This window comes from Lutra lutra, chromosome 1, assembly GCF_902655055.1.
Source record: "Lutra lutra chromosome 1, mLutLut1.2, whole genome shotgun sequence".
In the NCBI taxonomy this organism is placed as follows: Eukaryota; Metazoa; Chordata; class Mammalia; order Carnivora; family Mustelidae; genus Lutra; species Lutra lutra.
Window position 1 is genome coordinate 95,615,078 of NC_062278.1, and position 26,331 is coordinate 95,641,408.

General features: G+C 43.5%; 1 protein-coding gene across 1 annotated transcript; it reads left to right on the plus strand.

Annotated features, from left to right (window-relative positions):
* Window positions 1-7,170: 7,170 nt before the first annotated feature.
* Window positions 7,171-23,161, plus strand: CLDN11 (claudin 11). The gene is made up of 3 exons (XM_047730347.1): window positions 7,171-7,620; window positions 12,040-12,204; window positions 21,869-23,161. The coding sequence occupies exons 1-3, from the start codon at window positions 7,395-7,397 to the stop codon at window positions 22,099-22,101; spliced, it is 624 nt and encodes a 207-aa protein (XP_047586303.1). The 5' UTR covers window positions 7,171-7,394; the 3' UTR covers window positions 22,102-23,161.
* Window positions 23,162-26,331: the final 3,170 nt, after the last annotated feature.

A 26,331-nucleotide genomic window follows, 5' to 3' on the forward strand; every position in this document is an offset into this window, starting at 1 on the left:
TTTAAAAGTAAGCTCTACATTCAATACAGGACATGCACTCATGACCCCCAAGTCAAGAGTCACATGCTACTGACCGCATCAGCCAGGCACCCCGACATATTTGCTTCTTAACTGAACACTTAATTGAAATGTAAATTGAAAAACTGGGGGTGCCTGCATGGCTCAGTAGGTTAAGCCTCTGCCTTAGGCTCAGTTAATGATCCCAGGGTCTTCTGGATGCAGTCCCTAAAGAGGCTCCCTGCTCTGTTGGGATTGTGCTTGTCTGTCCCTCTCCGTCTGCCCTCTCATCCTCCCCACCTGCTTATGTTCTCTCTCTCTCTCTCTCTCTCAAATGAATAAATAAAATCTTTAAAAAAAATTGAATTGAATACTTTCTTAATGATTTTCTTAGGTAGACCTTTAGAAGCTAGAACAAAGAATATACATATTTAAATCCTTTGGCTATATATTGCTGAATTACTTTTGTGAAAGGATGTATCATATTTTAAAAATTTTTTCTAATGAGGGGCGCCTGGGTGGCTCAGTGGATTAAGCCGCTGCCTTCGGCTCAGGTCATGATCTCGGGGTCCTGGGATCGAGTCCCGCATCGGGCTCTCTGCTCAGCAGGGTGCCTGCTTCCCTCTCTCTCTCTCTGCCTGCCTCTCCATCTATTTGCGATCTCTCTCTGTCAAATAAATAAATAAAATCTTTAAAAAAAAATTTTTTTTTTTCTAATGAGACAGAGCACGAGCAGGGGAAGCAGCAGGCAGAAGGAGAAGCAGGCTCCCCGCTGAGCAAGGAGCCCAATGTGGGACTCAATCCCAGGACTCTGGGATCATCATGACCTGGGCCAAAGGCAGACGCTCAAACGATGAAGCCACCCAGGTGTCCCTATATCATATGTTTTATTAGTATTTTGTAACGTTCATTCTTTGTGTTGTTTTTATCGTATCACTTTTATATAGCATTAATGAGAGACCATGAGAGCCCTCCAGTGGCCAAGCTAATTTCTGCAAAAAATATTACCAACGGTAGAATTAAAAAGGAATTGTATCTAGTTGTTAAATTTTAATGACAAAAAGAGCAAAGTGCTAGAAATATCTTGGCTGTTAAAAAGGCCTTCTCTCCTTTAGTTAGAGAACAGATGCCGTTTGCTTTCCTTTCAAATTCTTGTTCATCTGCTACCAGATTATGAAATGTTTTGAATTTCACTGCTTTGTTATATGAAGATTATGTTGTTTCAAACAGGTTTAAAACAAACTGATTAACTATTTATAAAAACTAATATTAATTGAGTGGTTATATGTGTTAGGCACTGATCCAAGGATTTTACATATAGTAATTATCATGGTTATTGTAAAATAATTACTATTTTAAATACCATTTTACTAGCAAGAAATAGAATATTAGCTACTAAACAGAATAACTTAACAGAAAGGTTAAATAACTTGCCCAACTAGTTAAGTAACTAGTAAGTGATGGAGCTAGGATTCCAACCCAGTGCTCTTAACCACCTGCTCTAATGTCTCCCTTGGATCTTGGTGTCCAGGAATGTTCTCATTCAGGATAATTCATAAAGTAGAAACTTTATGTAACAAACCAATGAAAAATTGAAAGAAAACAATTGGTACAATTGAGACAGAGGCTTCTCTTCTAGTAATTCTTTATGGAACAGTGTAGTGTTGATAACATAATTTATAATCTTATATCATATATTGAATGAATAACAAGAGGATACATGATAGTTTTGATTATTCTGTAACTCATACATTCTTCAGTGCAAGACTTACAGTTTGACAAATTGCTCTGTATTTTGATGTCTTAGGTGGCTAAATGGAAGAGAATTTAATCTTGAAGAGAATTTAATAGTGTGGACTTCGAGTCAATTGTCTCATTTTCCTTTTAGTACTTACATACTTCATGACAATTCTACTTTCAGAAAAATGTGATCTCCAGTTTGAACTAAAAATATGGACTGCTACTGGTCTTCAGGACGTATGAGCTTATAGGCTGAATGAGATCTATCGTCCAGTGTATTCTGAAACTTCTGAAATAGAAGCAGATGAATAGCCCTTTGAAGGCAGAGGAGAGAAAACATTCTGGAAAGGGCTCAAACCTAACAATCCAGATGCAGCCTTTCATTATTTTGCTTCATCTTTAAGTGGAAGGAGGGGAAATCTGGAATAAAATGGCCTCTGCAGGAATGGTTTTTAATTGTATCATGCAGGCCAAGAAATGGGACCCTGAAAAGGCAGTTTTCCCGCCCCCAGTAGCTGAAGTCGAAATTCTAGATGGAAGTACTTTGTGAAAGTGCTCTGCTCTTAATGAAGATACCTTGACTGAGCCAGGATCTCTAGGTAATCAGAGATTGTCCTGCTTGAGACCTGAGCAGCACACGTTCCTTACTGGAAAAGGCTCTTCTTTACCAAGCACAGCAGGTGGGTACTGAGACCACAAAGGGCCTTCACTCTGTCTCTTGCCTGCTCTCACACCAGTTCCTATCCCTACCTCCTGATTTCTTCTTCTTCAGATTCCCAGCTGCTATGGACTAAATATTTGTGTCCTCCTGCAATCACCGGTTAAATCTAATCTTTCAGGGGTGATTAGGTTATGAGAGTGTAGACCGCCTAAATGGGATTAGTGCCCTAATGAAAGTGACCCCAGAGAACTCCCTTGACCCTTCTATCATCTAAGGACACAGCCAAAAGACTGCCGTTTATGAACCAAGAAGAGGATTCTCACCAGACAGAATCTGCTGATTGGTGCCTTGATCTTGTACTTCTAGCCTCCTGAACTGTGAGAAATGTTTCTGTTGTCTATAAACCACCCAGTCTATGGTATTCCGTTATGGCAGCCGGGACAGACTAAGACAACATCCTAGTGAAACTTGGAGGCTTGCAAATGCAGTCTCTCCTTTTTTGGGAGAACATTTCAATCAGCTCCATTCAAGAGATATGGACAGAGTGCCTCTGTGTCTGCCAGATACTGGGCCACACTCAGATTTTAGTGATCAACAAAATAGACAAAACTCCCAAACTCGCAGGCATTTCATTTAAAGTCTATGTTTGGAGACATTTGTTTACACTATGAATTTGTGCTACAATATTTCTAAAAATGTGTGTGTCTTTGAAATTTTGTTTTTACAACTAGAGGAATTATCCTTTTAAAGGGGGTCTTACTAGAAGTATTTACTTTTTAGATGAATAATCTCACCTAAGTGGTATTGTATATGTCCTATGTTTTCACGTTTGGTTTTCTAAAGAGAAGCATATTTCTTAATATGTGAGGAAAACTTTTTTTTTTTTTTTTAAGATTTTAAGTAATCTCTGCATTCAACATGGGACTTGAACTTGCAACCCCGAGATCAAGAGTTGCATGTTCTACCAGCTAAGCCATCCAGTCGTCCCTAGGAGGAAAGCTTTTTACAGAGAAGTGTATACTGCATTTGGGGCTAATGATTGCGTATTGGAATGTGGGAAGTTGCTGTTAGTCATGTTTCTCTGCAAGTCATAGGCCACTTTACACAGAAAATATTTTTACCAACCATGCAATGATAAAAGACAACCACTAGTAGTCGCTGCAAGCTCACTCCTTTGGCCCAAGTTTTGCTTTCTGTGTCGGCTTTTGCGGATTGTCAGCAAACCGGCTTGCCAAAGGCATGTGCATTCATGCTCTAACTGAATCGCAGGCCATGTGACTGACTATGTTCAGGTGGAAATGGTAGAAGAACAGTTAACCAGGCCGTCGTCTTTGTTCAGTACACTTGTGGGGTTTAGGTCAGTGACTGTCATTCTCACGCTCTCCTTTACATATTTTTGGATAAGAGTTTTTAAAAAAGATTTTATTTATTTGAGAGAGAGAGAGAGATAGAGCACGGGCAGGGGGAATGACAGAGGGAGAGGGAGAAGCAGAATCCCCAGTGAGCAGGGAGCCCAACATTGGGTTCGATCCTGAGATCATGACCTGAGCTGAAGGCAGACGCTTAGCCGACTGAGGACCCCTATTTTTGAATAAGATTGAGGAAGGAAAGATCCTTCTTACACTTTCAATAATGGAAAGAATATTGGACTTAGGGTTGGAAGACCTGGAATGAGATTTCAGCTTTATGTTACTAGTTCTGTGCTATACAGTCGAAATGTGAGGAGTTGGCAAGACAAAGTTTTCTGAGAGAAAATTTATTGGATAGACCTTGTCTGGCAGTACTGGGGACCCACTGTTGACAATTATCTGGGGTGACTGGACTCTGAGAAACTGACTTTTGTAACTAAAATGGTACCTGGGTTTGTGGTAGACTAGGAAGATCAGGTTATTAAGTTATGCTATGTGGGAAGTCATTTTTTAATCAAAAGGAAGGCTCGGGGAGAAGAGTCACCACAGCCAAGGAATGTGGATGATTTTCGGAAAAGTTCCTCAGCGAAAATAGCTTCAGGGACTTCACTGTACAGAGAGATTTGGAGTCTCGCCACTATACCATCTCCTGCATTTCCATGCTGCCCCACTTCCTTTCCAAGGGACATATTCTCTCTTTATTTGTGGCTAATTTATTCAAAGAGGTTACACTTTGCTGGTCTTCCTTCAGTGGCCTTTTGTACATCTGATTGTTTAGACATTCATCTTAGGATTTCTCTTCTGTTAATAGATAATCATAATTATTCCCTAATTATTTTAGCTTTAGTCTTTATCAAAAGCAATTCATATTTTCCATTGATCCATTTTGCCTATGACTATATTTTTTTAAGCTTTTTTTTTTTAATTTTTTTTAAAGACTTTATTTATTTATTTGACAGAGAGAGATCACAAGTAGACGGAGAGGCAGGCAGAGAGAGAGAGAGAGGGAAGCAGGCTTCTTGCTGAGCAGAGAGCCCGATGTGGGACTCGATCCCAGGACCCTGAGATCATGACCTGAGCCGAAGGCAGCGGCTTAACCCACTGAGCCACCCAGGCGCCCGATTTTGCCTATGACTATATTAACAGTGGTTAACATTTATAATATATATGTGTGTGTGTTTATATATACATATATATATATACACACACATACACAAAACTTTGTATAAGTCCTCTCACTTGACCTTCACAATAACCCTGTGAGGCATCTGCTATTCTCACTTTATAGATGGAGAACCTGAGAGTTACGTAGGTTAAGGGACAACACAGCGATAAAAATGGAATATAAATTCAGGAGGTTCCATTCCAAGATCTTAACAACCTGACAGCTCTTTCTACCATTTAGTGTCTGAGTTCTGAAATTTGGCTTTACAAATACATCCATGTGTGTGTGACCTGTGGGTGACCTGAACGTTGTTGAATTCTGATTGGTCGAATCTTTATTGTTAGAATGTTAAATGCTAATGGAATTACAAGCGTGCAGATTTCACAGTTGCTTTCTCAATGAATTGATGTTGCATGGGTTTTATGTTTTCTATTGTTCTTAATACAAAAGCGCTCTCTCTCTTTTTAAAATGTTGTGAGGAAATATCTGAAAAAATCCAGGTGACAAAATGCTCCCAAACACAATGGCTTCCTCAAAAAAAGACATATTCCTATACAGTAGTTTCCACAAATCAAATTGTATGAATGCTGGGAGAACATTAAGAGTGTGGAAGCAAGAGCTCTGAATCATTATGCAGGTTTACTGAGCATGTACTCTGTACCAGATATTGTTTTAAGTTCTGTATGTGTATTAACTCACATAATAATCAAGAAACCCATGGGGTAGCCACTATTTTCATCCCTATTTTACAAATAAGAAAACTGAGGCCCAGAGAGATGAAGCAACTTGGTGTCACAGCTAGTAAGTGGTTGAGCCAGGATCTGAAGCCAGGCGCCCAGTCTGTATTGTTACCACTGTGCTCTCGGGGCGACTGTTGTGGGCTCTCCTGCTTGAAACTCTGTCATCTATTTGTCAGCCTTTTCTGTTCCTGAGCTGGATTTCTTTGGGCTTTCCTCCAGGCTAGTTTTTCCTCGAAGATCGGGGATTGGCCCTGACACCCAGCATAGATATGGGGAAGCTTAGTGGCTGTGATTTATGATCCGTATCTTAGATTTAGATTTAGAGGATCGAATGGGAAGTTTTTCTGTCTGCTGAAACCCTCCTCATCTTTAGATCTCATGATTGTTGATAGAGGGATATAATAAGATAAGCCAAATGTATCAAAGGGGGTTGAAACCGCTTAATGTAAACACAGCTGAGAAGGACTTCTCTGCATGATAAAAAAAAAAAAAAAAAAGGACATGTAATGGGTCTTACTTGATGCATAGAAGAGAAGGAGGCTTAAAGGGGACGGTGATGATAGGTACACTCCTAGCATGCGCACTCCAGGCTAGGCAGAGCTCTCGGTGGAGCGCAGATACGAACTTACAGTCAGCCTAGCTTTGAATGTGTCAAAATGGGGAACTTGAGCCTTTTAGTGATAATGAGGAGAGGTGCCGAGGAATGGTTAACCAGGGAAAGTGAGATGGGCCCACGACCTCTCCCTCTTCCTAGCTGAGTGACCTTGGGCAATTTAACCTCTCATGCTGTTTCTTCACGCCTATTACGGGTAAACATTTGTTCCTATCACAGAGGGTTGTTATGAGAATGAGGTGATACAGGAATATAAACGCACGCACATAGTACATGGCAGTACAGCTGGATAAGTTGCTATTGTTATCGACACCGTATTATGGCCATGGCCACCTGTGACGCTTGTCACCCACAGTAAAGGATCATTTTCTTTCCTCTAGTATCCCTGGAATGCTGGACGCTTTGCCTCTGTTTCTCAGGACAATTCTCAGCTCATCCGTTGTTACTCTCCTGGGCGGCGGAGGAACTGTACCAGGCGCCCTTTCGAGGACCACAGTCCCTGCTCTCAGCTGGGAAGACAGGCGAATGGGGAGGAGAGGAGGGATGGAGCGAAGAGGAGACCCCGAGACAGAGATGTGAGACGGACGGCAAGAAGAGAAATAATTTGCAGCAAAACAGAGCCCACGCCTGACGCTCTCTCCATTTCTTGGACCTGGAACGAATTCTTTTACTTCCCAACCTGGGCCGCGCGACGTGGGGCTGAGCGCCGAAGCCTCAGCGTCCCCCTCCCTAACCCTGCTCCCCCTACCTCCCACCCCGGGCCCCGCCCCGCGATTGGCCGGCTCGCCCGGGCCGTCGCCGATTGGCGCTCGCCGGCCGGGTCCACGGGGTTTAAAGAGGGGGCGGGGGCGCAGTGCCCAGCCGCGCCGCTGTCCCCGCCGAACACATAGTGCCGTCGGAGCGCGGCTCTCAGCCTTTCCCGGCCTGCCGCCGCCTCCAGCGTCCCGCAGCCGGCCGTCGCCGGTCAGCCGCTCGCGGGGAGAGAGGACCCGGGCAGGCGCGGTCCAGTCCCGGGCGCGGGCACAGCTAGTGAGGGGCTAGGCCCGGGGACGCCAGGGTGGCGGCCACGATGGTGGCCACGTGCCTGCAGGTAGTGGGCTTCGTCACGAGCTTCGTGGGTTGGATCGGCATCATCGTCACCACGTCCACTAATGACTGGGTGGTGACCTGCGGCTACACCATCCCCACCTGCCGCAAGCTGGACGAACTGGGCTCCAAGGGGCTGTGGGCCGACTGCGTCATGGCCACGGGGCTGTACCACTGCAAGCCCCTGGTGGACATCCTCATCCTGCCGGGTAAGGACCCCACCTCTGTGTGGCTGCTCCTAACCCTGATTCTCGGGACAGACTGGGGATGGGCGCATTAGAAGTTTCCCAGAAACGTATCCCAGAAACGTTTTAAGGCCTTGATGGGCACATTTTTGACACCTTCAGTCCCACCTTGTCTTAAAGGGATTAGGCAGCCCTGAATTTAACTTCTCCCAGCCTCAGTTTCTCTTGTCTGGAATTTAGGATGATAGTAGTGGCCCCAGGCCGAGCCACCCTGAGAAGTTACTGAACTGAGACATGGACACATACTTGGAACTCTGTCCATGTTAATAACTGTCGCCCCACCTACCCCATGCTCCCACCGTCGGTGGGTCGGAAGAACTGTAAGCCCCCCCCCTCGCCCCCCGCTTTGAGTTAGATCCCACCCGCAGAGCAAGGAGGAGAGAAAAGCTAGCATTCCAGCCATCTGAACAGTCACAAGCTGAGTTTCTCAGGTCTTCGTGGGACTGGTGAGGAGTCCTGGCCAAATCTGGGCCCTCCCAGTTCCACCAGGTGGGTTCGGGTGGACCCGGGGGCCTGTCTTACTTTCCCCACCCTTTGCCCCCCGCAGTGGGGGCGTAGGTCCGCTCTCCTCCCAGCGTCTGCACCTCTCGTTTCTGATAGGGAAGGGGTGTTGCCTCCCGGAGGGCGCGCTCATCCTGCCGGGGGAGATCCGCCCTGGGTCGCTCGCTCCCATCTAGATGTCTCTGAGAGGGTGGAGGAGAGAATTGTCTGGCCTCCACCCCCTCCAACGACAGCTGGCGTTTCCCCCCCAGACCCCCATCTTCACTTGCTTCCCCGTGAACAATTCTGGGCAGCGGTTTCAATTCAGATGTAAACCTGAGCCTGTTGGTTGATTGGCTGGGTCGCAGGCTCCCCTTCGGGGTTTTGCTCTTTATCTCTGCCTTGCCAGCGGATTTAGCCTATACACGATTGCCTTCTCTCCTGCTAGCCTTTGAGGATGGTGCATATTTATTTATTTATTTACTTACTTATTTTTAAAGGTTTTATTTATTTATTTTGAGAAAGAGAGACAGAGAGGGAGAGGGAGAGAGCCCGAGCTGGGGGAGTGGCAGAGGGACAGGGAGGGGCAGAGGGAGAAGCACACTCCCCAGGGAGCAGGGGGGCTAGTGGGGGGGCCCCCATCCCAGGCCCTGAGATCATGACCCCTGCTGAAGACAGACAATCACCTGAGCCACCCACGCATCCTGATGGTACCCGTTTAAAGGCCTAGCCTAAAAAAAAAAAAAAAAAAAAAAATGGGGCGCCTGGCCGGCTCAGTTGGTCAAAGGCCTATCCTAGTTTCCTTAATGAGTGGAGTAACTAAGCCCCAATGCCAGTCTGGGAGGCTTTGGCTTTGTGCCATCTGCTGGGGGAGTCTTTAGCTCCCTGGGGACTTTGCTCCCCACTTTAAGCCTCCCCACAAGTGCCTCCTATTTCCCAGTCCTTGTAGTTGGAATCAATCTCCCCTTCCTCCTTGCTGCCCTGGTATTTGAACCTTATCATCATCAGGGCATATTTCGACTTTTTGTTCATTGTGAGTCAAGTTTTTGTACCACATTATAAATTCCTTAAGGATAGAGATGTCATCCTGCTCTCTTTGCATCTTTTGTACCAGGCATTGATGCTGGAATACAGCTGGTGCACACAGTGCATGTCAGTCCTGCCAAGCACTATCTTCTTTTCCATTTCTTAGAAATTTTTTTTTGTTTGTTTAAATTAACTTCTATACCCAACGTGGGTCTTAAACTCATGACACCGAGATCAGTTGTCACTTACTCTATTGACTGAGCCATATAGGCACCGCTTCTACTCCATTTTGAACTATCAGAATGACAGAGGTCCCGGGAACCCAGATCTGCACTCACCTTCACTTAATGGCAGCCTTGGTAGACCTGGGTTAGACTCTGGGAGCCAATGCTCATCATCTGGATAATTTAGAACAATTTACTAGTAATCTCTGGGAACCCCAGTTGTCTTCTTTAAAAATCAAAATGAAACCAGCCACCTCTCTTTCAGAGTGGTTTTGGAGGATTAAATGATATGAGAAATGTAAACCTCCCTTGATGTAGTAGAAGCTTCATAAATTGCTGCTGTAATTTTTTTATTAAAAGCTGGGCATGGCATTTGTAGGAATCTGACTATACTCTTTGTAAAATTACTCTTTTTTTCTTTCCCCCAAAGTTAAGTTTCCTGAGCATCCAGAGTCAAGTGGTTTATTTTCAGAGAACAGACCATTCTACAGATGGAGTACATTTTAGGGAGGGTCTAATCCTTCCTGCTATCCCCCTACCTTGCACTTGGGTGGTTATAGGAACAGATCTCGGTCTCCATCTTTTGATTTTTCAGACATGGCCTTGGCCTTGAGCACTTTGACAGCCTGCACCGTGAATTTCAGAACCTCAGTTACTAGTTGACTGTCTCTCCTGTGTTCACCTTGGCTTTCCTACAAGCTGCAGGGGCACTGGACTTCGGGCAGAGGTTCTGCCGCAGAATCCTCTGGCTCTTCCCTAGGGGGGTCTTCAAGTCAACAGACAGTTGATTGATTAACTTTCATTTTAAAGAAGCTGAGATGGGCAGTGGTTAGAAGAGTAACCCTGAATTCTGGCAAACTAGATCTTGCTAGAAGACAGTGTTGCAGTTGGGGCTTGGTGCACAGGGCAGGCTGGCCAGATTTGGTATTAGAGTCTTGGTGTGTGAGGCAGAAATCGGGGCTCATTTTTGGCTTGGTCTCTAACTCTGCCTCCCCCAGGCCACTAGCCCTAATTCCCTCTGAGTGGAAAAGGGAGAGCAACAAATACAACCCCCTCCTTTTTTTTTTTTTTTTTTTTTTGGAGGAGGGAGAGTGTTTTAATGAGAAACAACACATTTAAGTCTGCCATATTCTGCCAGTATATTGTCAGATTTATTTCACATAAATATTGCACATATTGTAATCTGTTTCTTAATGAAGTTGTTACCTGGCATTTTGTGTGACAGCATAAAGTTCATTTGGTTTTGCTCCACTATTATTCAACTTCTTATTCCTTCGTTCATACTTGTATTTTTTTTTTTTCATAGTTGTATGTTTATATCATCTGCTGTGGGACTGTGTTAGCTTCACGAAGACCAAGGCAGGTGTCTGTCCTCTAGGAATTCTTGGGGCTGGAGAGATGCCTTTTTTCTTCTTTCTTTCCCTCCCTCCCCTTCTTCCTTTTGTAAAGATTTTATTTATTAATTTGTCAGGGAGAGAGAGAGAGAGGGCACGCGTGCACAGGGGAACAACAGGCAGAGGGAGAAGCAGGCTCCCCGTTCAGCAAGGAGCCTGATGTGGACTCAATCCTTGGACTCTGGGATCATGACTTGAGCCAAAGGCAGATGCTTAACCGACTGAGCCACCCAGGCGTCCCTGGAGAGATGGCTTTAAAGTGATGGCCCATGGTTGTGGAAACACGCCCAGGAGACTGGCTGAGGCAGGAGATGGTGCCTGACCATCAGCAGACGTCAGGATTCATGAGCACAGCAGCATCTGGAGAAAAACCAAGAGAGGAATCCAGAGTCTTAGTTTAGTCCAGTTAGGACCACACACTATATACAATGGGAATTAAAAGCACATGGTTAGGGACAAAATCACCTCGTACACCCGAAGATAAAATGACGGCACTGCCATAGAGAAATAACATCAATAATAACAGCTAATCTTTTTGGAATACTTCATATGTGCCAGGCACTGTTCTAAACACTGCATGAGTTAACTAATTTAATCTTAGTTGAATTCTTTTAGAGAGATATAGGCACTATGACCATTTCTTCATGATCAATGAGGAGAGCCCTCGGTAACTTGCCGGCAGTCACCCAGGCAGAACGTATCAGCAGCAGGCTGGAATCAGCACAGACCATCACAGAAGGCATCTGGGAGGGCTTGAGTTTTAATCTGACTCTTTTGTAAGGTGATATAATGGTAAGGTGATGTAATGGTGTAGTTGGACTCTTGGCCCCTTAGATCTTGGGAGCCAGACGTCTCCACTCAGTCTCTCCAGCCTCCAGCCTCCCTTGTTGGTCACTTTAAAAGTTGAACATGTGGGGCGCCCGGGTGGCTCAGTGCATTAAGCCTCTGCCTTTGGCTCAGGTCATGGTCTCAGGGTCCTGGGATAAAGCCCCACATCAGGCTCCCTGCTCAGTGGGGAGCCTGCTTCCCCCCCTCTCTCTGCCTGCCTCTCTGCCTACTTGTGATCTCTCTGTCAAATAAATAAATAAAATCTTAAAAAAAAAAAAAGTTGAAGATGTGAAGTGATCTTCGACAGCATTTACATGGAATTACCTGGAATGCAGCCAGAGGAAAGCAGATGGTGTTGAATTCCCTTGAGCCATGGTGTAGGCTCCAAGGGGACCCTTGGCTAATGCTCCTGTCTGTTCTCTTGTGTCCAGGCTATGTCCAGGCCTGCCGAGCCCTGATGATTGCAGCCTCGGTCCTGGGGCTGCCGGCCATTCTCCTGCTGCTGACGGTTCTCCCCTGCATTCGAATGGGCCATGAGCCTGGTGTGGCCAAGTACAGGCGGGCTCAGCTGGCTGGCGTACTGCTCATTCTGCTGGGTAAGAGAGCTTTCTATGTAGCACCCCAACTTGGAGTGAACCCGATGAATCTCAGATCTTGCTGCTGCTTCATTGAGTTCAAGAGGCATGGGAAAGGCAGCCAGGTGTATCCACCCGGGAAAACCCCCCATAATGTGTATCTCTTTATGTTTCATGGGTTGTTGAGGCAGAGGGATAAGTAATGTCTGCAGGGGTCACTGGACATGAAAAAAATTAAAAAGCAAAAGGAAGAAAGGGTTTTGAGGGTATACTTAAGAGAGACCAGGGGACAGGAGAGAGTGACACAGTGGCTGTCCACTCAGGCTTCACAGTGGAATCCCTTTCTTGGGAACACCTCTGCCCAGATCCCAGCATTCGGAATTACTGGACATCAGGCCAAGCAAAGTGGGCTTTTTGAAAGCTTCCAGGTGATTCTTATTTGTAGTTACAGTTGAGACCTTCATTTAATATGTAAAGAAAGGGTAGAAGGGTGCCTGGGTGGCTCAGTGTGTTAAGCCTCTGCCTTCGGCTCAGGTTATGATCTCAGGGTCCTGGAATCGAGCCCTGCATCGGGCTCTCTGCTCGGCAGGGAGCCTGCTTCCTCCTCTCTCTCTCTCTGCCTGCCTCTCTGCCTACTTGTGATCTCTCTCTGTCAAATAAATTAAAAAAAAAAAAAAGGGTAGAGAAAAAGGAGGGCAAGAGAAAAGAAAGATGCAAAGGGTGGTAGATCACTACTGATGATCAATTATTTTATTTTGTTTTAAGATTTTATTTTTAAGTAATTGCTACACCCAATGTGGGGTCCAAACTCACAAGTTCAAGATCAAGTGTCACATGCTCTCCTGACTGAGCCAGGCAGGTGTCCCTTAATCTTTTTTTCAGTAAGGACTCATGGAGCATCTGAGGGCCAGGCATCATGGTTGGCACTGAGGACACAGGGGGAGAAAGGCATTCTCTGCTTTGAGTGTCCCTGGACATCTCGATAGAGTGGGGCATGCGCTCATCTAAAAATGGTGCAGAGGGTGTGCACACACATAGGAAGGAACCTGAGCCAGACTGGAGGAGGTTCCCAGAGCAGGGGATCCCAGTGATGAGTGTTGAGGGTTGAAGAGAAGGTAGTCAGATCATGGATTGAAGGGAGGATGGGGGGACGGCCCCAGGCCAAGGAAATGGCATGAGCTCTCTCAGTTTTCCTGGTTGCACCTGCACACAGAGGGTTTAACAACCTAGGGAGGCTCCTTCTAGCTCTGCTCTTTTCAGTGATTTCATTTCATTCTACTTTTTTCTTGAATGCTAATTCCACCAGCATATCTTAAGTCCTAATAGAAGACATGAATTTTAAGAACGCCAGCTCTTGTTGCAAAGTGCACGGATACATTCCTGAACAGCAGCTGGTCTGTCTGTGGGTTAGGCATAGCGTCAGCTTCTCCTGAGTCCAGGAATTCCCATCCCTCAACTGGTATCAGACTAGATGTTGAAGGGGAAGGGGAAGGGTCAGCGTTCTACATGGGTCAGTGCCACTAAGTAATGGTTGGCCACAGTGACTTTGGTGAGGTAAGGGGACGTGAGAGGGAGGGGAGCTATTTCACAAGACTGCAAAGGGATGGAGGTTTTCAGGGACTTGTGAAGCCACAGAGAATTCAGAGGAGGGGCTTGTGTAGGTGTGTGTGGGGCTGAGCAACAGGAGTGAAAAGACCAGAGGACCACTGTCATCTCCGGAGAAGAATCTGGGCATGGACATTTTGGTTCCAGGCACAAAGAATCTGTGTGGGAGCGCTACAAGGAATACAGAATCAGTATCAGGTGATTCCCCTAATGCACAGGGTCCTCTGTCACAGTGTTTTTGGAGGTCAGATCTTTACATTCAAATTCCCTTTCCAACAGTTAGAGCAAAGCTCTACAGGTAAATTGGTGTGCGGAATCCAGGAGGAAACCTTTCTCATTCGAGGCAGTTGCCATTGTTACCTGCCTCACATGAGGCTCTCTCTGTCTCTGAGGTTGCCAGACCCAGCGGGTGAATTTGTTGGGTTAGGTGTTCATTTTTAGAAATTCTGGCCTTCCGTATGAGAGTCATAGAATATCCACTAAGAGAATATATGGAAAAGAAAAAAAACCAACCCAAACCCTGTGGAAAATAAAGATATAAAATCAAGTATGTATGGATGAGTTGGTATTCAAAAAAAACCCTAGAAACAACTGAATCGTCCGAGTGAGTAATAAGGCTTATCAAACGAACAGTAACAACCAGTTGTCTGAAACTTCCTAGCTGAATTAAAGTTTTTCTTTATCTTTTCTGAGTGGGTTGGTTGGTATATGTGCACAGAATTATAGAGAGGAACGTGAGGTGGACCGGCAGTGGTGTGAGTTCCTTAGTTCCCCATTACCGCCTGGAGTGAACACATGGAGGGCCTTTGAGGGCTCGGACTCTCTCAGGGTGGCTGCAGTCTTCTGGCCACTCACTATCAGGGTGGAGTGAGCACGCCACCCCCTACCCTCTTGTAGCTTTGAATTTCCAGTGTTACCTGCTGCCTCTTTGATGGCTCCTGTCGGATTTATTTCTCAGTGGGTCACGGCTTGCCTTCAGGTTGGATGTTGTTTTGACTGGAATCAGTCGTGGCACCCGCTGGCCCCTCTGGGTCTTCTCTGGAGCCTAGTGCCTCGGTTCCCCTGTTGGCAGTGGGTGGGAGGAGCTAGAGTGAGTGAAAGCTCCCTTTGTGTTGCTTGGGATTGGCTTCTAATGCTCGCCCCGGGAAGCCAGTGCTGGGCCCTTGTTGGATCCTAGGGGTCACCAGTGATGCCCCAGGTGAGGTGTGGTCCCTGACCAAAACGGACTGGGCAGCACTTGGGGTTTGGGGCCTGGGAACTGAAAACAATACCGAAGCTAATCTGGGTATGGAAACTGTAAGCACTATTAATTAAAGTCAGTTCTTCCTGACCCTAAAAAGTTTTATTTTTCCACAAGCTTAAAAAATCATGTCTGTTGTACAATAACTTTATCTTCTCAATAGTTTTAAGTTTAATGGTGTGAGGATTTGGTCCTGCTTTGGGGGAAGGAATGGGAGCCTGATGTAGCCGACTCCTCAGAGCTAGGATGGATCCAGGTGAATCTCATCTGTGTCTTTTCAAGAGCCCCTACCAAGACAGGAGGTGCCTATGCCCTGAGCTGCTTTATCTTGTCACTGGGAATGGGACCAACTGTACGGAATCTCAGATCTCCTACTTTCCAGCTGTGTGAACTGGGGCAGTTACTTAATGTCTCTGAGCCTTTATATTAAATGAGGTAATGCTTATATCTGAGGTTGGTAAGAATAGTGTAAGGAGGTATGCAAATTATTTAGCCCGGTGTCTGGCACATAGTAAGTCCTCAGCAAATGGTTGCTATTATCATCGCTACTGTTATCAGTCCTCTAACCATAGAGGAAATAGAGAGCTAACCCAGAGGGCCATTGAGTATTCTTTTGATCATGTCTGATTCCTGCGGGGTAATCTCCATACGTGACACTGGTCAGGAGAGTCAGGGAGCTGTTCCTGGAAATGTTAGGTCCTCTCCTGATCTAGTGGAGACATTTCCATTGTTTACTTTGTAAAAACCAGATCAATAAATAGTTGGGAGTTTTTTTGCCCATCCCATCATAAGAAGTCTTGTTAAACTACCCACCTAAAAATGGTCAGGCTCAGTTCTGGTCTGATCTCATTCTCACCTCACTGTGACTTAGAAAGTACTTGATTGGGGTGTTTCTTGGGGAGACGGGGTAGGGAGTGGAAGGAGAGGAAGTATATATTCCTCCTTCCGTGGGTTCCTCTCATTTTCTCTCCTCCTCTTTCAAATTATGGCCCTAGGAATCGTATTTTGTTTAAAAAAAAAAAAGCTGTTTAAACTTGGAACTTACAGGTCAGTAATGGAATTGCAATAAAATAAAGGGTGTTTGCTCTGTGGGAGAGATTGATCTTGTCATGCATGCAGAATCAGATGTCCTAGGAAAGGCCACCCTTCAGTGTGGAGTAAATAGTGATGCCCTCAATCCTGGAGTCTTAAGAGAATAGATGGAAAGAGCCTTTCTCTAAACTCATTAGCTTTACACAAACAAGCTCATAATGTAAATCAAATTTCATATGGGTAGTGGAAAGGTTGTGGGATCTTTAGTATGGTTGTGACTTAAAATGGCCCTGTCGGTACACTTGGAAGAATTAACTGCTTTATGAAGTCTCTCCCATCTCTAAGTTCTGTGATTAAAAAAAAAAAAAAATTAACAAATAACCACGGGACCAGCTTTTAAAAAAAGTTATGGGAAAAAAAGAGATAATGATGTGTGAAATAGAAATAAAAGGAAAAAATGTCGACAGCAGGCCAGGAAAATAATGTAGTCAAATATTCCATTGACCTCATGATTGTTTTAAATATTAGATCTTCATAAAAGTCGTTGTGTAAGAGGAGTATGTCCTTTGGCAGCTATGTTTTCTTAAGTCAAAATTTAGAGAATCACAAATTAAAAAAAAAAAGAAAAACTAAAATTTTTCTAGATTCAGATTATCAGGACACAACAAATAAATACGACTCCAACAGCTCGTTAGAAATCTTTACTTGTTGCCTTGAGTTAATTGGAACAAAGCTAAAGTTAGTTGCTATTTAGATCATATAATAGCATCAGTTGTAGAAGGCAGCAATAAGTGCATTGTCAAATGTTTAAATAGAGGGAGATTGATTATTTATTTAAAAGATTTTATTTATTTGACAGAGACAGTGAGAGAAGGAACACAAGCAGGGGGAGTGGGAGAGGGAGAAGCAGGCTTCCCAATGAGCGGGGAGTTGATATGGGCTCCAACCCAAGACCCTGGGATCATGACTGAGCCACCCAGGTGCCTTGGGAGAGAGATGTAAAAAATAGTTTTTATTGTGGAAAATTTCATATGTAGAAAAAATAGTATAACCCAAACTCATTCTCAATAATGATGAACTCATGGCTAATCTGTTTCATCTATGTATTTTTTTCTTCCAGTCCCCAGAGTTTTTTTGAAGCAAATCTCAGATATAATATCAAGGAAGATTTTCTTCCAGTATTACTTATATCATTCAGAGTAATTTATGTGATTTTAATGGAAATATTTCTTTGTGCCAGAAATAATGCTTTTAAAGGTACTGTCAGTTCTTAGTTTGGAAAGTGACAAAGCCTGAAATCAGAGGTGTTCATTGGAGAAAGGAAGAAATAACAGAATCTGGGCTCTTCTGCCTTTTTGGGCCTCTTTATCAATCTTTTTCTCTCTCTCTAAATTGCCTTGAAAGTCAAACACACATTTACTAATTTTATTTAACTTCATCAGGTTTATTTAACTATGTTACTATGTGTCATCTAATCCCTAAAGAAATAAAAAGCTGCAAGTACCTTTCATGGCTCTACAGTTCCCTCTCCAACTATTTTCTGTGTTTGGCTACATGAGGATCATTGTTAATTTAGTAAGGCTGTATTCTATGAACTAATGAACACATTGTATTACATTATTTGAAACTTACCAAAAGAGGCAAACAATTTTATTCCATGAAGAGCAGGGAGTTCTACTTGTGAGAGCGCCAAGTCCGGAAAAATCTGTATCTACACAGTGAAACCTTCTTCTTCTCTGCTCTCCTCCACCTCCTCCTTTTCTTTTCCTTTCTTTCCTTCTCTTCTCTTTTTTTCTCTTTTCTTTTCTTTAATATTCTTTTCTTTTCTCCTCCTCCTCTTCCTCCTCCTTCTTCTTCCCTCCTCCTCCTTCTTCTCAATTTTCACTTTCTGCTCCCTCCCAAATGACAGATTCCTGCTCCCCCCCACCCCCATATACAGTTAACTGTTGCATCTTTGGAAGGTAGAAGAGGAGAAATAGATTGAAAAATCTGAGTTACTGTTCGAGACTTACTTTAAAAATACATCGTGCTGACATGAAAAGAAAAGCAACGAAGATTCTCTTTCTTTCTTCAATTTTCTTTGCCTTATGGATAACTGACCTTTTTAGGAAAGGATTTTCTTTATTTTCTCCAAATAATTGGGAGAAGCATTATAAACTGTGTGTGTGTGTGTGTGTGTGTGTGTGTGTGTGTGTATGCAAATAGAAATAAATCTAGCCAGCCTTCTATATCATTAAAAAAGCCAAAAATTATTGCCAGTTTATTAATATTTCACATCTTTTAGTTAAGTAATGACTTAACTTGCATTTTAACTTCACTGATGGAAACATACCCCTTTCCCTTCAAACCATGCTGAAATTGAGTAAAGTTTTCTTTTTTAGTTTCTAAACATTCTTCATTCTGAGTTCACTTGAAGGTCACTGTTTCCAGCGAACCTCTCATTTCCCTTCATGTTGTGTGGTGGCCTGTCATCTTTTAGTGGTCTTGATGTGGTTCAACTTTGAGAGCCACAGGAATCCACCCAGAGTTCATTTATCTACTAGGAAATAATGTGACCCTGCTGGAGCTCGTTTGCCTTGTTTTGCATGGATTATAAAAGAAGGAAGTCTTTAATGAGGTAAATCATGAGCTTGTAACTTTAAGTGTGTTAAAGTCACATTACAGTTTTATGATTTGGAAAGTCAGTTTTGATGTGTTTGAAGTGGAAAGTAGACTTGAAATGAGACTGTCATCCATCCATCCACCTGTTCCCCCATTCAGTCCTCTAGGTTCGTTATTTAGGCATTCAGACATTTTCCTGATGTTTCCTTCTTCTAGTGAATTACATTAGAATACAATCTAACACAATCCCTAAAATAATTGAAATCAAGGCTGATGATTATTTCTGGAATATTGAGCCAGATTCTTTCCCCATGTGAAGATACTCTCATTATTTTGCTTAGGAAGAGGGGAAGAACTAGGCAATTTCTTATTTTATATGTACAAATCATATATAAAATATATATATCTTTATTTTATAAAATCTGCAGCAAATCTGCATTTGAGTTAGGTTTACATGAAGTGTGGGGAATCCTTGTGCATGTGTGTATGTGTGTGTTGTATGTATAATACGAAGTAACTGAAAAATATAAAACTTAATCTGAACCAGAAGCTGTTTTGAAACCAGGCTAATTGTTTATGGGAAAGATCAGTTGAATTGAACCAAATCAGTTGTTTGGGAAATCAGATATATTTTTTTTTCCTGTGGAATTCAGCTATTCCCTCCCCACCTTTTCCTTCTAATCAAGCTTGGGTATTTGGAAACCTTTGCTAGGTTGCTGTTTTGCTCAAGCAGAATGAGCTCCAGCCCCCCTTTGGGGGTCTAGGGTATGCAGCTGGATTGTGTATTGATATGAAGAAGCTAGCACAGTTCTCTCTGGCTGAAACACTCTGAAGGAGTTTCTATTTCTTGTCCTGACTCAGAAAAAAGACTTTCTTTTTTTCTCTTCTTTCTCTGTGTCTTGCTGAGGGTATGACTCTGACAGGAGCCAAGCCGTTCTCAGTGAGGGCAGCATTTGGAATGTGTGGCTGGAGGAAGAGAGAAAAAGACTTTTTCCCTGTACCTCAGGCATTTGAGGCCCTAGGCTGGAAAGGAAGATTCAGTTGATACTGGTCTTTTTGAGAACACTCGTTCACGGAAGGGCAATATATCACCACATAGTATCTCATACAAACCTATTACAGAACTTGGCATGATTGTTCTTACTCTTTAAGAAAAAATGAAGCCATTAACATATGGATAGATTTTTGCTTCTTACGTAATTTATAAGAACTTCTGAAATAGTGAATAGTTCATGATTAATGGAGTGAATTTAGGCTCTTAGAAAGCCAATTTGAGCAACTAAAACCCCCCAAATTAGCTTTCTTTCCTCTAACTTCTACTAGGGATCTATGCTTTTTAATAATAGGAATCATATCTGTCTATGTGTATTTATGCCCAGCTTGTGGGGTGGGCTTAGTTTATTGTCAACAAGAGCCTCTTACAAGCTACACAAATGCACTGAGATGGCTGAAGAGGTCTTTCCAAGTGGGTAAGACTTCAATCTTCTCTTCAGTTTAGAACTAATGTATGAGGCTGTTAGATTTGAGTGCTTCTGTTTAAAGAAAAATTCTATTTCTTCTCTGTGGGCGTAGAGTAAGTCAGAAAATCACTCAGTGTGAGTGATTCTATCAAATTCTGATTTCCATCAGAAACGCTTGCTGAGTTGAAAGTGACAAGGATCCTCCAGGTAGCAAATGTCGCAGTGCCCTGCCTTGAATTTATCGAAGGCTCTATGGCTAATGATTGGCAACCTCATCACGATTATTTCTTGATCTCCCAACTTTAATGGGTCATCCCAATTTCAAGCTTCAACTAAAATTTCTCTCCTGCTTGTGGCTATGAGAAATCAGATGACAGGATGTGATGGAGTTCCTTTGTCTGGAGTTGTGCTGTTCAGCCCATTAGCCACCAGCCACATGGGGTTATTTAAATTTTAATTAATTAAAATTCAGAACACGGTTTTTTGATCTCACTAGCCCCATGAGAAACTTTTAAGAGCCCCTGTTGCTTGTGACTGCCTTATGTGACAATGCCGGTGTAGTGGTTTAAATATTTTTTTAACATTTTCATAGGCTCCTGCCTGTCCTTGTTTTACTACGTTGCTTAGGAGGAGGGGAAGAACTAAATGATGCAGAAGCTCTTTCTTATCCTGCTCTTTAAAACCTAAACCATGTCTGGGGCGCCTGGGTGGCTCAGTGGGTTAAGCCGCTGCCTTCGGCTCAGGTCATGATCTCAGGGTCCTGGGATCGAGTCCCGCATCGGGCTCTCTGCTCCCCAGGGAGCCTGCTTCCCTCTCTCTCTCTGCCTGCCTCTCTGTCTACTTGTGATCTCTCTCTGTCAAATAAATAAATAAAATCTTTAAAAACAAAAACAAAAACAAAAAAAAAACCTAAACCATGTCTGAAAATTAGACTGGTTGGTGGAAGACCATAAAATTCTGCCATTGTGACTCATCATAACAGATATCATCACCATAAAATCCTTGCACGGGTGAATTCTTTTACTCCGAGCATTATTTGTGTGTTTGCAAACAGTGTAACACAAACTCAGACTCTTAGCTGATACTCGACTGATGTCTGGCAACAGTCCACCATGGTAAGAGAACTCTCGGAGGTTCTTCAAGGTCTTTGTAATATGAATTGACCAAACTGAGGAAACAGAGTGGAAAAATGAGGTGGGCATCCTTTTGTTTCTCATTTTTTAATACATCAGGCCATCTAGTCATTCAGCTGGTGTGTACTGAGCACATACTCTGTGCCTCAGAGTGAGGTAAACACTGAGTCTACAAGCATAAGGAGGACATGGCCCCTGCCTTCAAGGAACTCAGGACTTGGCATGGGAAATAGACATGTAAAGAAGTAATTATAATACGATTAGGTAAGCGTCATCATAGAATTCTAAGTATAGATACATAAAGTGATACGTAAGTAAACGCAAATACCCATTTTTTGGCTTCAGTGATTTATTTCTGGGCTTTTACTTTGGAGTTTTTGGTGTCTGCCTCCTGTTGAAAAAATAAAGGACCTAGCAGTTTGACCCAGCTTTGGGTCGGCTTATTAAACAGATGCAAACCTATGGGCTTGGATTGGGAGCAGAGTTGTGTGTACGGAGCTTTTTGGAGTTGGCTGAAAGCTAAGGGAGCGTGTCTGCGAAGTGAAGGGGAGCCTGCCTGCTGTGCTTGGTGTGGGACAGGCATGCCCGGTCACAGCTCTCTTTTGTCTCCCCAGCTCTCTGTGCCATCGTTGCCACCATCTGGTTCCCCGTGTGCGCCCACCGCGAGACCACCATCGTGAGCTTTGGCTACTCCCTGTATGCGGGCTGGATCGGGGCTGTGCTGTGCCTTGTGGGTGGCTGTGTCATCGTCTGCTGCGCTGGTGATGCCCAGTCGTTTGGTGAAAACCGTTTCTACTACTCTTCGGGCTCCAGCTCCCCGACTCATGCCAAGAGTGCTCATGTATAAGAGGGCTGCTGCCTGCCCACCCAGGTGCTGCAGATCCTGGGCCCGTGGCCCCGGGGTTTGCTTGCCACAGGCGGGGGAAGCCCACTCCACTGCCAGGCTCCAAAGCCAAAGTTGTAGAAAAGCATCCCGTCTGGCATTTTTTAGTCTTAATACCCCCTCCCCATTTGTTGCCTTAAAAGAGAACTTAAGTTCAGAAAATGCCCACACACTTTTCTCATGGTTTTGCCCATTAATAGCTCTTTTCTTGGGCATTCCTTTGTTGTTCACCTATATATATATATGTATATGTATATGTATATGTATATGTATATGTATATATATTTCCTCTCTTTCTTTAAATTTTAAATATCTTGCAAACATTGCTGAATTGAGTGTAGGGAGAGAAATAAAAGACACTTTTCAAACTGTTACAGATGACAATGGGAGCCTCATAAAGATGCCTCTCTGTTCGCTCCCTCCTCTTCTGCTCCAAGGTCATTTAGTTATAAGCGATAGAGAAAAATAGAACCGGGGATGTGGGGTGGGGAGGGAGGGGATTGTGGAACTTTCCCTCCATGGGAAACTTCCCTTTTGTAAGTTGAGGGCGAGGGTGGGGATATTTTTTAGTTTGTGATTTTACATTTATCTGTACATACTTTTTCAAGATTGATCATTTTTATAACCATGGTTTTCCTGAAATTCTCAGTTCATCAGTATGAAGGAAATGAACCAAATAAGCTTTAATTATATGATAAGTAACAGTCCAAGCGAATATAACTCTAACTGACATACCACAAAATAGTTTTGATTTCTGGGTTTGTATGATGTAGTTTTTAATCCTACACTTGCATTTGCTTCAACTTAACACATTTTTAAAGCTTTTTCCCCTTTCTCTATTTTCATTTTGTTAGCCATCTTGCGGTGGTGTTGTTTAACATAAATCATGCTGTTGAATTTGGCTTTACGGGTGTAAACACTGATGGTGTATCAGTATCCAAGACCCCAAACTCTCCAAACAATGATGGTGCATTTTGTTCTTTAAGTGAAACCCGTGCAATAAAATAACAGACTGTGTGCAAAAGTGGCCTCCATATTCTGTCGTGTCCAGAGGGACCATCTATCAATTTTCACCGATTTCATTAATTTCTACTAGTAATTTATAGGGAACCTGGTCGTGACTCAGGAACAAGGCATTTCTGTGCCTCCCTGAATAAAAACGTTTGGTCTTATTCACTGGACCACAGTGGTCCTGTGTGGTCATAAACGTGAAATCTTGTTGCTCTGTAGGTTTCTTTAGTGGAGTGAGGTTACAGCAACTTTGAGTCATACATAAATAATCAGAAACCAAGTCCCTAGTATTACACAGATAAACGCCTTCATCTACTTTGAACACTTAGTAAAGAAACTGACTACGTATAAAGGAAAGTATAAAACAAACCCCCTATATTGGATATTTTGGTGATAATATCTATATGCAATTTCCTCAAACATATGCACATAGAAGTTTGGAAATTTTAGACAAAGATAGACATATCAAGTTAATTCTTGTTTGCTTTCTATTCCAGAAACTCTGTTAAGTTATGAATCTGCTCTAAAAAACACAGATTACAATCTACTTTGGCGGTGTTTTTCTGAAAATATTAATTTCATTAGCTGATAATGTAATAGGCAAACATTTCCTCTTTGAAAATATCCATTTGGGCTAGTCATTTTGGTAGGTATTTGAGTACATTAGGTGATTATAACTATTTCTAAATTACTTATGCAGAAGAGACAGTCTTCATGTTGACCCAAATGTTTGCTTAGTTATGATAAGGTTTTATAAGGATATATAAGTCATGTAATTGTATTAGAGGACTTGCTCTAGTAAAAACTTGTCAGAGTGTAATGACTGTGAGCTTGAATGGAGCAAAAGCATCCAGGGGGTATGGACAAGGCCCCACATACCCTCTCCTTAGCACTGTTGGCTTGAATCTCAAGTGTTTCAGCTGGTTCTTCTCCTCCCCATAAGGATGTATGTACTCACTCAGCTTCCCCATTCCCTCCCTGTTGCTTGCTTTCTCACCTGAGGGGGTACGTACACTACATGAGCCCACTTTTTTGTGCAGTGAGAGAAGAGACACTCCAAATCTCTCCTAGCTGATCGTTGCCCGCTTAGTTAGGAAATCCCATTTTGTAGGTCATAACTACAGGTTTGGGTCTTACTATCTGTGCTAAAGAGGGAGGGAGGGAGGGAGGGGTAGCTCTTCCTCCAGAACAGCACTGTCCAGTAGAAATATAATATAGCCACATATGTCATTTAGAATTTTTTATAAGCCACATTAAAAGGCTAAAGATGAGCAAGTGAAAATAATTTTAATATATTCTGCTTAATCCAACATATCCAGAATATTGTCACTTTAATATGTACTCAATTACTAATGGGGTATTTTATGTCCTTCTTTTTGTATTACGTTTTTTGGGTTCCAGTGTGTATTTCTCACTTACAGCATGTCTCCATTTGGACTAGTCACAACTTCAGGGCTCAGTAGCCACATGGGCTAGTGGCTATTGGATTGGACAGCGCAGCTATAGAACAACAGGTTCTATAACAGCCATCAGCAAGAGGGAGTCAGTCTTGATGATTTTGTCTGTTCTCGGTAGAGCTCCATTGGAACCTGGTGATACAGTGACAATAATTGTCGCCCCGGGGAAAACAGTGACCCCCCCATCACAGGTAAAATAGCAGACCCACTGTGTTCTACCTGAATAAGCGGGGAAAGGGAATTCATGCTCTCAGGACCTGTTGTGTCTGGACTTTCACACTTCTAATCTTCCCCACTGTCCACACTGTCTAGAGAAGAACATGGGAAGTAGAGAATTCAGGTTGTTGAGTTCATATGGCCCCTAGAGGGGAGTAAAATTGGATTTAAGTCTATCTAATTCTGAAGCCCTCCTACTCTCATTTATGATTCACTGCTAGAGGTCAGATAAAATGCAGGTTTGTTCTCCTAACCTCCAGAGACCTCTCAGTCGTTCTGGGCTGGTACCTAGGAATCTGCATTTTGCTCGCACACCTGTTGGTTCTGATGCGATGGTCCTCTTGCCCCACTTGAGCAACAGTGAGAGGAAGGACCTCTTCCTCATGCCTTTTGATCGTGCAGCTGGCCACCCCCCATCTGCTTTGATGGTCCCTGGAGGAGAGATGAGTTTGAGACATACATCCAGCTTTCTCCCTTTTTGGCCTTTTCTGAAGAGACTACATGCAGGGGATCTTTGGGTTGAAATGAACTGGTTGTGTTCATGCTTTCCAAGAATATGATAGCCACCAAATTAGAGAAAAAATGTTTCAAGGAAATCTCTGCATCTAGGGATGCCAGTTACAACAACAGCAACAAAAAAAGAGAAGATTGTGTACTTAACGAATAAAAGTTACATATTTGTGCTGAATTGGTGGTTTGGAACAACAATAGAACAAAGTTTGGTTGTATCTTGGCCCTGCGTGTGCGGTTTTTTTTTTAAATTTCAAATCTGCCCGTCAGTGTTTCTCTATACAATGTACACAATGTGAACTGCAACATCTTAAATGTTTGGCAGGACATTTGTGCTCATGACATCACATGCTGGGAGGACAGGGAGGCCACTGTAGGGCCGGCCCTGAGGAGAGGCCACATCAGTGCTGCCATTGAGCTGTGCCCACAAAAGAGTGTGTGACAGCCAGATGTGCAGCTTAATGGAGACTGACCCAGAATTGTGGGGGGAGCCTTGGCACATGCTGCTTAATGGCTTGAATAGCAGCTCTTGAGGAATCTATGTTCCTCTCCCTCATGCAGACTCTCAGAGCTCAGGCTTTGTGGCCCTGTGGCCGGGGGAGGGAATGGAGATGGGGGGACTTGTCACTGCTCCATGCCCCATTGTTGAAATGAAAAACGTGGAAATGTTAAGCCATTTCTAGAGGATTCTGGATTTTGGAAGGTGGGAATTGCTTCTACCCTACCTCAGAATTCACTTCCAAATAGTAAAGGGCACCCAGTTGTCATGGCCTGGGGCCTTTCTTGATTTAAAACAGTTTTTTCTCTTGTGCTGAGTTATAGAGAGCTGGGCTTCTCCAACTATAACGTGCATACAGATCATGGGAGTGGAGGTGTGGGGAGTTTTGTTAAAATGCAGATTCTGAGCCCACAGATCTGGGGTGGGGCCTGGGATTCTGCATTTTGAACAAGCTCTCGGGAGATGCTTTTGGCATAGACTCGCACCTGGAGTAATACATAC